Source organism: Nanorana parkeri, unplaced genomic scaffold (genome assembly GCF_000935625.1).
Source record: "Nanorana parkeri isolate BGI_ZX_2015 unplaced genomic scaffold, ASM93562v1 scaffold821, whole genome shotgun sequence".
Lineage (NCBI taxonomy): Eukaryota > Metazoa > Chordata > Amphibia > Anura > Dicroglossidae > Nanorana > Nanorana parkeri.
The window spans coordinates 520800-535080 of NW_017307089.1; the positions used below are offsets into that span (position 1 = coordinate 520800).

Consider the following 14281-nt stretch of genomic DNA (forward strand, 5'->3'; position numbering starts at 1 on the left):
GCAATTAAATATTTATTTTCTTATAACTTTATGTAAAGTCTTAAATTTATTGCCCATTCTCTCAGCTGAGGACAAGCCAATCCTGGAATACAATCCAAGTAAAAATGTACTTCTCAATGCAGTTCTCAAACTCAAAAAGAAATATGCATTTCCGCCACTAGGGGCACTGCAGAGCAAAGGCTCCAGTCTATTTATATCCCAAAAGCTATCTTGTACTTCCTACAGTTGAGTGATTGTCGGTATGATAGCACATGATCGTTTCTGTCCTCTCAGGCCTTAACTGACAGGTAAGAGGGTACATTTGTCTGACAAATTAGTTTATCTTTATAACCTTTTAAATGATTCCTAAAATGTTCTACACCATCACAGTCTAATGTTTACCTATAGTCTGGTCAGTAAATTGTTTTTTGTTCCTCCTCAGTAAAATGGTGAGACCAACATCTAGAGTTCGGAAACATTTCCACAGTGCAACTTCTGCTGAGAGCAAAGCTGCAATTTGCAAATAGTGTGAGAAGAAATATTATTTTCCAAATGCTACAAGGATGACAAAACACATCCTTGCATGCTACAGATGCCCTATAGACATTAAGAAATACTTTTATGTAATTAAATGAGGAGGACCATAATGAAAGCGCAAGTAGCTTTTCCCTCCAGAGTTCTCATTACAGAAACAATCTTTCTACTGCTTCTGGATCATCACTAACAGGGTTATTCACAAAAGGGTGAATAGTTTGGAGAAGGGAGGAGAAGTGAGCAATCTAGGTCATCATTGTTGATTTGGTAAAATTCTCCAATTCAGCTCAATTTCCAAATCAGCTATGTTGTCCTAGATTGTTCACTTCTCCTCCCTTCTCCAAACTCTTCACCCTTTTGTAAATAACCCTGTAAGTGTTTCTTCACCAGCAGCATCTTCAAGTAAGGAAGTGTTGCAAAACGCTGCCTCACAAAAATACACAATACCTTCATTTATAGATAAAATGACACCTGAAAATCAGTAGAGAATTTATCAAGCTCTTGCAAGAGCAATATACGCTTCTGGATCAGCATTGTCAATACCTGAAAATACATATTGGCAGGGAGCTTTTAAGTTATTATGACCATCATACCGTTTGCCAATCAGACATTGTTAAAAAAAAAAGGAAAGTTTAAAAAAGTTAAGATTATTACAATAAAAAAAACCCTAAAAGGATTTTTAAAATCTCCTTGCCCCCAAGTGAACGCAAACATGCATGCCACCTAGTCATGCATACAGCAATGGTTTGGACTTTGAAACGAGAGGAATAATTCTACACCTGTCATTGATTGTTATTATTTTTAACTCTAAACTGATCATTGCCTATAGACCATTTTTGGTACCGTACTTTGCTGCTTCCAGGCGCATTCAATTTTATGACTTACATATTTGGTATCTATTTACTTGGCACAACCTTGTCTATTATATTATACAAAAAAAATTGGCGATTTATATTCTGTATTATCTAGTATGCTGAGGTATGGACACTGTGCAGGCCACTCAGGTGGACCTGGTTTTGTAAACCTGAGTTTAATAATCTGGAGGAGTGTCCACATTTGCTCCATATAGTGCATCACTGACCCTCCCCAACCCCAGCTCAGCACCACATTTTTTCTGGAAATATTCATGTTCCCCCTGTCTAGCTGGCAGCACAAAGTGTCTGGAAATTCTTAAACCAACTTCCTGATTTAGCACTGTAGTGCCCTTGGTATTTACTCTGCATCCCATTCCAAATGTAACTAAAACTTGCAAATACTCCCCATCTCCAGCTCAGCAGTGGAGTATCCTTGGGAGTATCAATCTCTTCATCATGGATGAGCTCTCCAAGAGCCACTCCGTGATATACTCTTATTTGATATCCAGTGTATGTGGGAACTTTAAGTAATCACAATGAATAATCTCTACTCCATACTGCTACTATACCACTTGAAAGAAAGAGTTGTAAACAAGGCTTTGATTAGTCACTTGAGACACATTTAAAGGGATGCGGTCATGTGAAAAGTATGGATGCTGCCATTGCTGAACTCCTTTTTGGGAATTGTAGTTCCCTAGCTTTCATGCTAATGCTTTGGCTTTAATGCTTTACGTCAGTGGCCCAGAGCAAGTACAGACATTAGGAATTCTGGCACATTTTTTTGTAACATTTACAGCATGCTTGTTCGGAGTATGTGGCTCAATATTTAAAGTAGATACAGTATGTCACCTGTACACAAAAATCAAGTGTCCAAATCATCTTGATGCATGTGTATCTTATCACAGGAAAGGAAAAGTTTTGGGGCCACTCTGGATCCCTTCATCGGCCACAGTATGAAGATTATTGTCATATTGTGCCCAATGAAGGAACCCAGAGTGGCCCTGAAACATTGCCATTCCTGTGACAAAATGTGCATGCATCAATAAAGAGGATTTTGGACACTTGATTTTGATGTGTCGGTAACCTACTGTATCTTCTTGACTTGAACGGCACCATCCACAATCACTTCAGCACCCATCCACAAGGGGTATACCGATAAGGAATATCTGTTGGACTCCGTATTTAGTTGGGCACAACCAGGCAACAAGAATATTCTAAAGGAGGCCAGCAATGGCAGTTACCCTACTTCCCTTGCGGCTGTGTCACTTTTTTAAAGGCATTTTTCTATATATGTAACAAGATTAAACTTTTTTTCTTTACAGGTTACATTGTTCATGTAGGAATAGATGTTATTTTAAAACTGACTGGTAATGTCTATATAAAACCTAAGGTGTTTAGACCACATTGAGAACTGTTTAGATTTGTTTAAAAGGAACAAGCAATCAGCCCTTTATAATGTATAGGACATTTGGCCTTTATCTGCCATTAACTCATGTGTTCAAGGTAGATTTGGCAATAGATGCATGTGTATATAAAGCTGTTTTATGATTGAGACCACATGGATGTTTTTTCCATAATTTTGAATCAGGCAGGAGCAGTAAATTTCGGGAACAATTTAGTGTTGTACTTCATGAAGTGTCAGTGTACAATATTTGCGCAAGTCCCATTTGCGGGTTTTACTGCAATCATGGCAAAGCCACCTTATTTGTATGACCTTTCTCTCCACTTTCTGAAACAGCATCTTTTTAACCGTCATTAACAAACATTAGTGTTCTGTCATGCTATATTAACCCATCTTACCTGTAGGAGTAGGAAAGTAGATAATTATGACTAGATAGCACTAAATAGTTTTGCTAAAGTGTATGAAATGTGGATTTGATTTCAAATCGTATGCAGGAGAACACTGACTTTTTACCACCTAAAATTGGCAGTGAACAGCAGCAGACCTGAAATGGAAATTGGCAGGTACCACTGGATGTACGGGAGTTCAAGGCCACAGCAAGTGCCAGCAATGAGCGGCAGTATGAGTCCCTTGGGGACTGGAGGTAAATGAATGGATGGGATAGATTCAGAGTTCACATGGAGTACCGTGCTTAATAGCTACTGCTTATCACATTTGATTGTCCAGATTACACTTTGCATTTTTTCTGGCAGATGATTGCAACTTGTGCAAATGAAACACCATGATTTTCTTTGTGGTATATAATGCAGCCAGTCATGGTTTTGTATGTGTAATAAATACCATAAAAAACATTGAACTTTAAAACATTAATGATAAATGCTGAGCAGACTACTGATGGTTGAGGCTTTATATGGACCAGTTGAAATGGTGAAATGTGAAAGTTACAGCTCCTTGAAAAATAAGCACTCTATTCTGAAACGTCTCTTTTAGGTATAAGGCTAAAACAAAAAAAATATGTTATTTTTGATTATCATCATCATCCATCATCATTATTATTCAGGATTTATATAGCACCAACAGGTTGTACAGTATAGGGAGACATGCAATACCATACTAAAGGATTAGAAGGACCCTGCTTGTGAGAGCTTACAATCTACAAGGTTATGGAACATCTTACATTTTCTTTTGTTTCCCTCTGTTCTAATTTGATTTCATCAGACTAGATAAATATTGGCAATTTGTATATGTTTTTAGAAAATTGGAGAAGGTTTTAAATGTCAGCAGTTAGGCAGTCCTGTCTGAAGAAATATTAAATAGTACAATAAAACTGCCATACAAAGTAACAGTACTTACTAAAAAGTCCATTTGGGAGGCATTAAAAAAAACTCCCTAAAGAATTTTAATCACGGAACATTCTGTCTGCAGTTTTGTTAGTGACGCCATTGCCAATTTAAAAAATGGCAATCTTTCATGGCTACAAGATTATAAACACATTAAACTTCTGCTCCCAGTAATGGCTTTGATTTTGGGGAGCATATATGCACAGTATTTTTTTATTCATTACAATAAACAGCCATTACAACTGAAAACTGCTTAAACAGTGTGCTACTGCAACAATTATTGCCATGTCTATTTAGGGTGTCCATAGAATTTCTGCAGAGTGGTTTTGGAGCCCTCTGATGATAAATGACCTCTGCATGGACTGTTGCTGACTTCCAGACCTGATATCTATCAGCTTGTATATTCTCAGTGGAGCTGAAACTGATCATTTAAAAGCCACGCTGGCATATGTGTACATGTTAGATTTGATCATCAGCATAGACGGCCAGCAGTTGCCCATTGGACCACCCAATCTTAAGTAGGAGAAGCCTAGATCGGCCCAGTACACAGAGGTTTAGCAGCTTTGCAACCATCTCATGTATTTTAAGCATGCAGATGTGTTTAAGAATGAACTCAATAACCATGCTGATAAATGGAAATATACATTTATTACACTTTGAAGACTCATAACAGTTAATCCTGTAGTTATAGTAAGAGAATAATACAGGAAGGAAAGTGGCATTTTTGTTTCCCCATAAGTTTCATGTTAACAAGCAGATTTCAGGTTCAGAATTCAGGATATGCATTAGATTAGTTGGTTAGAGATCAATAATGTTTGTGTAGTTGAACTTAAAAGTTGGAAATTTGGGTTAAATTTAATATGGTTGGTGGTTGCATCATATAGAAGAGCTGAGACAGACAAGATGACACGATTAGCATCTCCCTATTCTGGGCCCAGAATAGGGAGTGAATGCGGCTGCCATATTTCAAGTTCTTTTAGCAGGCCTTGGTCACTGCAGGATGAGATGGCTCTGTGGCCCACTCATGTGTGAATACAGCCATCAGACTCCCTTCTTTCTCTGCCTTCCGGCTCTTGAGTACACATGGCCCATTCTGCAACCGCACATGTGCAGGCCCCCTCAACTACTGCGTGTTTTACACACCTATGCCTGTAGCATAAGATATCATAGGTCGCTACCATGCTTTTGCAGATCACTGCCGCCAAATTGTGATGCAAGAAATAAGACATCAGGACCTTCAGCGTGTGTGGTAGTGGCCGGACAGACCAGTCCCTCACATGCAGGGTTTTGCTGCCATATTTCTGACATCACAATATGGAGGCGTTTCTTATCACGAGCACGGTAGCAACCTTGGAGATCACACACTACTGCTCATGCATGATATATTGCCCTATTGTTTAATTACAGTGCTCACACACTGCAGCAGCATACCATTTTATTGGAGACTGGCTTTGGGCTCAGTCATAATGATGCAGCTAGCATCAGACAACTGAACAAATGCTACAGCAGCATTAAGTGGGGTGCTGTTGTAGTGAAAACTGGCCAGGCACATCAGTCTCAAATAATAGCAATCATCCAGGACCCAAAGTAGCACACTTTATTTAAGAGAATTGGCTATATACAACTTTACTCCCACACTTAGCAGGCAGAGTTGTAAGAACAGCCCACCCACTCACCCATGCTCCACCACTTATCCAACAACACTCCCCCCACCCACCCATTACCAGCACATCTGAATGCCCCACTTGTACCACCGCTCCTGTATGCTGATACCCCACCCTTACCAGTGTGCCTTTCCCCCAACCCCTCTATGTTCACACATGGACAGCTCCCACTATCACCACCACACCTTTCACCACCCCTCATCCCCAATCTTGTCTATTCTAGAACGGACACAGGTTTGTTAGTGTCATATATTTAGAAAATAAAAGACATAATATTCCAAAAACAGGCAGATTCATAATGTTTCTGTAAGGTACTATAGAGAATTAGCTAGCATTACACAAACAACTAGTGGTTTTTGCGTTGTTTTTATTTTCCAACTAGGGATCTCTTCTTCTTCTTTTTCTTACCCCACATGTAAATCCACTTTTCAGCAGCACAATTTCAGCAATGCAAGTTTCAGTGTGAGCTTCATTGATCCACATGTGGTCAGTTTTAGTCTACAGACTCATTGGTCCTAGGTGTAGTTCTCTATGAAAACTGTGTTGTCTGCAGTATTGAATCTAATCATGAGTGGGGGCTCCTAGGAGCAGTTGTATTGTGAACAGTGGAGTTGACAAGGATTGCTGTCAAGACAACCTACCTCAAGGCACAGCAGATACAGCTGATGTAATATACCAATAAACTGAATATGCATTATCTTTACTAGATGTCAGAGCTTTTTCTGTCCGGCATCATAAGACCGAAGACCTAAACCCAGGGTGTAAAAGGCAACTCTATTTTTGTCCTTGGTAAAGTAACGGCCCCTGCCCATCATTTGTTAAATCCCAGAGCCTCTACTGCTAACCTAAGTTCTTGTGGTTGCTTTTTAAACGACGGGGTGACTTAGTTTTGGAAGGTGTGGGGTTTAATCTGGACTCTAGGATATGCACAGTCTGGACCTAGGATTTAAAAGGGTTCACAGGGGCACAAAGATGGCACCTTTTATGTTGACGTTCTTGTAGAAATGTTTGTCAGGTTTAGGGGACATCTAGGAAGCTGCAGTAGCTACATGTTCTGATCTTCTTCATTAATTTTTTCTTATAAATATGGTAAGCAAAGTACCCTACATGTAGTCCCAGAGTTACTTACATATGACTCCTACTTACAAACGGAGACTATTACTGTACAGCAGGGGTAGTTGTAATACCACCAAGCTCGTGCTGACGAGGAGTGCCCGCCTTTTTGTGTCTGGTTTGTACTACTGTACCTACATTACAGGAAGTTGGCTCTTGTTAGACGTGCAGACGAGGGGTGCCCGCCTCTTCTTCTGTCACTGTGAGGTTTTTACTGCTGTCTGTATCTTCATTAGAAAGATTTACAGGGTTATTCACAAAAGGGTGAAGGGTTTGGAGAAGTGAATAATCTAGGCCAAATTAGCTGATTTGGAAAAAAATGCTCCAATTCAGATCACTTCCAAGATCAGCTATGTTGTCCTAGATTGTTCACTTCTCCTGCCTGCTCCAAACTCTTCACCCTTTTGTGAATAACCCTGTTAGTCTCGCTTCCTGTTCTTGAGACAACAGGAAGTGAGAGGAAATCTACCCTTAATAAGGGAAATTCACTCCTGTAAGAGTTATCATGGGAAAAAGTTGTCTCCACTGAAGCTATGTCACCAATCCTTGTTTCCACGACAACCCAAAATTATCAAAATCCACAGGGACAGAAAGTGAGGTGAAATCTGAACAGGGGCACACACACCAAAACAAACTTTTATAGGGGGTTAGCCCTTCCCTATGCTTTCCAAAACTAAAAAACATTTTTTTTTGGCTGGAGTTGCACTTAAAAAATGTGTACCTGTTCCAACTTACATACAGATTGAACTTAAGAACAAACCTACAGTCCCAATCTTGTTCGTAACCCGGGGACTGTGTGTAGTTGATTTTACATAAAGGTATCATGTTTTTTCAGAGAATATAAATACTTTTAATATTTTTATATTTCAGAACACTTTTTCTTGATCTCATTTGAGGTTCGCTCTTGAGTTGCAGTTAATGAGCTCTGCTATTCGGTTTTAAAGACATCATCATACTATTTCTATTGTTTCCTGACCTTAATCAATGCTTGACATATTCGGGTCAAGGCACTGTTCTCCTTTCAGCATTACATGCTGCCCCTTCTGCTCCTGTTCTGGAGTGCACTAGTTTCCCAGCTTTGCATATGAAAAGTCTAGACTTCCTGAGAACCTTGAGAAACAATACCGCCTGACAAATTTCACAGCTGTGGGGGAGATTTTTTTTTTAAACAACATTTCTAAAAAGGAAAAAAAAAATGTCTGCCAACCTAGTATACATGAAGACCCTGAACCATTCAGTCGACATGCACATGTCCTCACACATACTGAAGAAAATATGGTACATGAGTGTTTCTGCACTTTAAATAATTAGTAAACTGTATCTGAAAGTATAGTAGAATGGTACTAAAAACAAGTGACAAGAACTTCTAAATATCAGCTTTTGGCAGTTTAATATGGTCAGAGTACTTTTCTTTCTTAGCAGTGGTAATGCTTAATGCATCACAAACCAAGATTTCTAATTGGTTGCTAAATCTTCTATTGCTCTTTATCATTAAAAATATGATATGGGTACAAAGTTCACTCATGTATTATGTTAGTAGAATATAATCCAGCTTCTACTGTGGCATAGTGAAATACAAAAGTTTGCAGCACTTACAGATTTACTTCCCTTTACCATTTCCATCCCTTAATGATTCAGAAAGATATTAAGCTTTGTGTTTGAAAGTGTCTAAAAGAACACACTGTATGGCAAGCTTAAGCCTTCCTGATCATATTTCTAGATTGGATAAGGAAACCAAAAAGATGATTGAAAGTAATACCTTATCAATCAAAAACTTCTAGTTAAATTCAATTTTTTTTTTTTTGGTTTTGGACTTAATGGAAAAAGGTTAGAATGTTCTATCAGTTTTTATTTCTGTTGGGGAGTGACCACACAGAGAGAATGTGGTATCCCTTTTCAAGGGTACATAGACAACAGTAAAACCTTAAATCCCTTTCCTACTCTGTTCACAGCTAAAGTATTGCCTGGAGTTGTGTGTTCATCTGCTTAACAATGAACCGCCTTCCCCTTGTTAACAATCTCCTCTATTTTGTTGTTACGCTTTGACGTACATTTATGAAGAGAACCTGCTTGTTATGGACAGCACAGACAATCCTCATTTCAGACATTTCCATACATGAGGCATGCTGTTGACTATGAGCTGCAGGCAATGATGCTGTAATGGTGACCATTGACATTGCTTGGCTAGTCCTGGCCTAATGCCTAGTGAAGCAATTAAAACTTTCCCCTCTGCCAGTACATGGGGGATGTTCTCAGGAAGTAGGATTACCTCATAGAGTCCATGAGATGTTTCTTAAACAGCCCAGTATAGGCAGAATACATGGGCCTGACTGTGACAAATGCTCTTCTTTCTTTTAAATGAGGTCACTTTACAAGCACGTCCTTTCTAGGCTGAAGATTTGTTCACATTTTTGAGCTGTACAAAGCAATTATGTTTCCACGTAAACTTTTAAAATTTTGCCCTACAACTAACATTTCCAATTGCTTAATATATATGTGTTAAATAGCACCAATCCTCTTTAATAATATCAGCCCTTGTTTTAGTCAGCCCTCCTCCTGTGAATGTGTTAAATTTTCAGCCAGGAACACAGGCAGCACTGAGCAAGTCGCTGGGCCATTATTAACTTGTTTCTATGGCGACGGCTGCTCACAAGCCCGGGGACAAAAATGTTTTTTATTCTGCTGTGGTGAACAAAGGGGGTTCTGGTAATGCTTTGGACAAAATGGTCTTTTGAAAGCAAGAGACATTGATGTGTTTGTACTATGTCGTTTTATATTCAGGGTTATTTTCAGACTCCGTATGCCATTAAGCTTAAGAAAAAAATAAAATAATTTCATTATATTTTTGTTTGCGTATCTCTGTGCATTTGGTTTCTTTTACAGTTTACTTTATTTAATTTTTTTTCTTAAAATTGACATTTGTAAATGGCCCATGAGAACATTAATTCTAGAATAAGAATTCATGATCAATACAGTAGGCCATAGTTTTCCTCTACTACAAAATCTTTTATGGCAGCAGTCCGTTTTGCTTGGACCATGGAGGCTCACAAAGGCCTACACTCTGCTTAAGGACTGTGTGTTCTGTTCTGCTAGTTAAACTATATTTCACAATTTTATGCTGCCAAGCAAACATTCTTCAATTTTTTTTTTTTATATGAAATCTGACAATCTCCTTGTATTTTTCTAGAAGTTGGATGCAATAATAGTGTATTACACGCAGAATTTAGCTGTCATTGCCAAAGAGCTGAGTAAAGATACTGGAACCACATATGGGGTTATTTAAAAAATGCTTGTTATTGTGCTGTTGCTTTCGGTGGGTCATAATAATAGAAGTATATTGAATAAGGCAGTGCAAAAAGCAATGGTGAGCAGAAATCCATAGCTAAAGCAGACGTAAACCACTTTGTACAGCGTACTTGCCATTTAGGGCACACCTAACTTAACTAAGTGTGCCCTTCTTCAGTGCTGTCAGATTGATCTTGTTTTTAGGACTATCTCCTGCTGCTGCCATCTCCCCTGCCAACACTACCAGGTTCTCAGAAGTCCTCTTTGCCCATTTAGTGACCACTGATGATGTAACTCCTGCTCATCTACACAGGAGTTACATTCTCCCCGGAACCCTGCCCATTTACAGCATCTTAAAGATGTGTGCACTGCACGTCTCATGGGAACCATGGGAAAATTTGTTTAAGAAATGTATTAAATGTGTATTATGCCTAGAGATGCACTTAAATATGTGTAGGAAAAGGTGCATTGAGGATATGACATCATTATTGTTAGTGTGTCAGTGTTTTGCTTCTGCTTTAAATATAGAAATTTGTAAAAAAGTATATAAGTGTTGGACCAGGGTATCAGCCAACAGCGAATTTCAATACACCAAGGAGCAAGACCATTAGATGTCAACTTCTTTAACCATTTAAATATTTATTTTTTTCAAATACGAAATAAAAATCTCTGTTTTAAAGTTACATTTAGTATGTATGAATTGCTCATATTGTATAAGCTTCATGGTAACAGTTTAATCTTATGCCTTGTATACCCCTGAGCTTTGAAAACTGAAAATCATGGGTGTATTTGAGATTCAAAGTGTGGTTTGATTGCAGTTTTTAATTTTGTGCGGGTGGCACAACTATATGGCTTTCACGGTTCCCCCTAACCACTGCATGTAGGGGTTAAAAAGTGCGCCAGTAAAACCCACCGCATAATACTGTGCCATTGCGCAAAATGATCTAGTTCATGTATGTATAGTGCACTGCTGTTCTAAACTGCTTAGATGCAATCAAGCCCTTGCCCAGTTAAAATGCAACTGAAGCCAAACTGTTTTTCTAGTTGTGGGTAGAGTGGAGAGGGATTATCAGGTTTCTGTTTTTTACTGAGTCCCCGTTAGAGGGATTTGCACTCTCTCTCTCTATTTGTCCTCGAGACCATCATCTCTTAAAAGTGAAAGAAAATCCCATATTTTGTTGTCGGAACAGGAATAGATTGGAAATATTCCAATGGAGACACTAGTTCTGGTGACCCTGCTGACCACCAGGGATTTCCGTTGTGCCGATCAGACAGGAAGTAAAGGGAAATCTCCCCCAATTGAACACAGATGGCAAAAAAAGCTGATGGGTTATAACACTCCCAAAACTAAACAAAAAAGGTTTAGCCTTAGTTCTACTGAAAGGGCCACGGTAGGAATATGTATTCTGCTTTAGAGAATCCCTCAGATTTATTTTCGGTTGACAACTATGTTTGCAGATTTTTGTTTTTTTTGTTTTAACTGATAAAAGTAAATGTCAGAAATAATAAGTCTTCATGTTTATGGCAAGGCTTCCATGGCAGCTGCTTGTGTCATATGTTAGGGCAGTTTCCAGATGGGATATGTATTTACAGCATAACTTTGAGTTGTTTATAAAGCCTTGTTGGTGCAAGTACATAAGTTCATGATTGTTCCTCTCTATGACCTAAATGTTACTGTTATCTTCATCAGTGGTTCATGCAGAATGTTAGGTTTTCTGTTGAACATTTCCAACCCATAGAAACAACCTCACACCTCCTTCTCCGCAATACTGCAATGGCATGAGGATTTTTGGTCTATGAGCGTTTGAATGCTCTGTAATTTGGCAATCTAAACCCACTCATCTGTTTTTAGGCCTTTTACACCAAGACATTGTTTAATCTTGGCATATAAACTCTAGACTGTAGATCATCAGATCCAGCAAGCATTTACAAAGTATTTAACAAGCATCAAGCAGCTTTCTTGCAGTCCTTGGAGACTGTCGCTAGGAAGAAGGGAGTCAAACATCTGCACATACCTTGCATATGAGACACGTTAATGTTGTGTCAAGGCAGCCTGTTAATTTGAATAAGCTGCCTCATGCACCAAAAAAGTGTATGTACTATTTTATGTAACATGGAACACTACATGCACAGTAAGCACACGGTGGTGCATTACTATGCATTGTGGTGTGCCGCATCGCAAGGTTCTTAAGGGTGCCTTTCATAATGCGTTACCGTAGCCCAGTGGGTGGTTTGAACATGGACTAAGACAGTCTTCGTTTTAGTCTGGGATTGTTGAATACAGATCCCAAATTTGGTTTTGTCCTTGGGATTAAAAAAATATATTTTAGCACATCGTAAATAATGCTAAAACTTGTTTAAAGCTACAGGCACCACCCCATTAAAGATCCATGCTTAGCATGTTCACAGAATAGCTGAAGGATGCTTTTAAGAGTTTAGAGAAATGTGAGAAACTTTTTTAAAATGTACAGCTAATATAAATAACCAAGATGGTGCAAGTCTGATTTTTAGTTTACCTGTAGTGCATTTGCAGTCCATTCAAATAAATGAGCTGTCTTAATGCAGTGCAGATTAGATTGAATTGCACAAGTGGGTAAGGAGCCTTAAGATTCAGCTTATTTTAAACCCAGCAGGTTGACCCTTATATTGGGAGGGGAGGCCATCAGTTGTCAGCCAGTCATGGCATTATTGCATTTTACAGTGCTGTCAGTCTAACAGGGAATGTGTTAACAGGAGAGGGGAGCACAAATATGACCTCATACGTGTGCTTGTGTTCTTTCTTTGTCCAGTAAAAAAAAGCAAGGTAGCCTTTTGATTATGCAGTGTGGCTACGCTGTGTAAATCACAAATCTGGCTGGGTAGAATTACAACTATTTTTGCAGGTAAAACAGATAATGTTAATACATATCGGCTTTGAATAAAGCTGTTTGACATTCATCCTTAAAAACTTTGTAAATGCTTGATAAACCTGATTCTTCTCAAATTAGAACGTGCAATCTGAGATATGACTATACCTGTGTGTATATGGCCTGATCGAGTTGACAGATTATTGAACACAAAGTTATGTTTCAGCGAGCCATTTTATTCTTGCTAGTAATATTGTGTAGACATGTCTGGCTACTTGCCTTTTTATCCATTATTTCCTTGCAGTGGCATAACAACCGGGGGTGCGGGGGGGTCACTTGCCCCGGGCGCCCATAACTCTGGTTACGCCACTGTTTCCTTGGTATACGGTATGCAAAATTATTGAGCATTGTACTGATAAAACCAGTGAACTTGAAAATCGTGGTGCACTTAAAAGAGGTTGTGATGGGGTTACCATATGGTGCTAGTCACCAGGGACAGCTGTTCTGTCCTGGCTTTTATTATTCCATCCTGTCATACCAGATCTTTTTAGCAAGGAAATGCAAGATTACATATCCCCAAAGAGAGGCTTTCAAGAAGATGTGCCATTTTACTGCGATTCATTTTGCTTTGTGTACACAATTAAGATCCAGAAATGTATTTTTGGCTATAGAGAGATTTAGCGAATTGACGCTTTTGATGATGCAGTTTTAGGACAAGAAAAGCTTGATTTCAGTCTGTACAGTATCAGAACAATGCTTTAGAGCAGGAATGTCATGTATTCCAAACATGCAGGCTATACTTCAAAACATCATTGAATGAATAATGTTGGAGTAAAGCACCTGGTTTTAGTCCAGCGCTCTTCACCTTTTACTTTTCATACTCCCTTTATTTTTTGCATTAAACCACATTTTTGTGTTCAATGGTAATATTTCTTCTCTTGTATTCAGTATCTCATGTTTTGGTATTTGCTAGAGACACAAGTTGACCATGCACCAGTAGAATTCTGGTAAAATAATGTTACTTTTCGGAAAGTTTGTTTGATTTTCTATTGGTTAATGGGGTCTAATCCACGTCCCTTTTACACCAGCAGTAATGATAAAATTGAAGGAGCAGGTAGAAAATTTCTAATGGAATTCTAACCTGTGAATTATATTATTTAGGAAAAATCATACATATTGTAATGTTTATTCTAAGCACAAACAAAACAACCGTTTAATATATCTGGGATTTAATTCAAGTTTTTTTTAAACATTTTTAAGGGCT

The 14281-nt window shown here is 38.6% G+C and overlaps 1 protein-coding gene across 2 annotated transcripts in view; it reads left to right on the forward strand.

Annotated features, from left to right (window-relative positions):
- Positions 1-14281, forward strand: part of GPM6B (glycoprotein M6B) — a 42894-nt gene that overhangs the window by 7268 nt on the left and 21345 nt on the right. For both annotated transcript variants that reach the window (XM_018565200.1, XM_018565201.1), the window contains exon 2: positions 3299-3412. In XM_018565200.1, coding sequence (XP_018420702.1) covers positions 3299-3412 — 114 coding nt within the window. The remainder of the gene's footprint in view (positions 1-3298; positions 3413-14281) is intronic.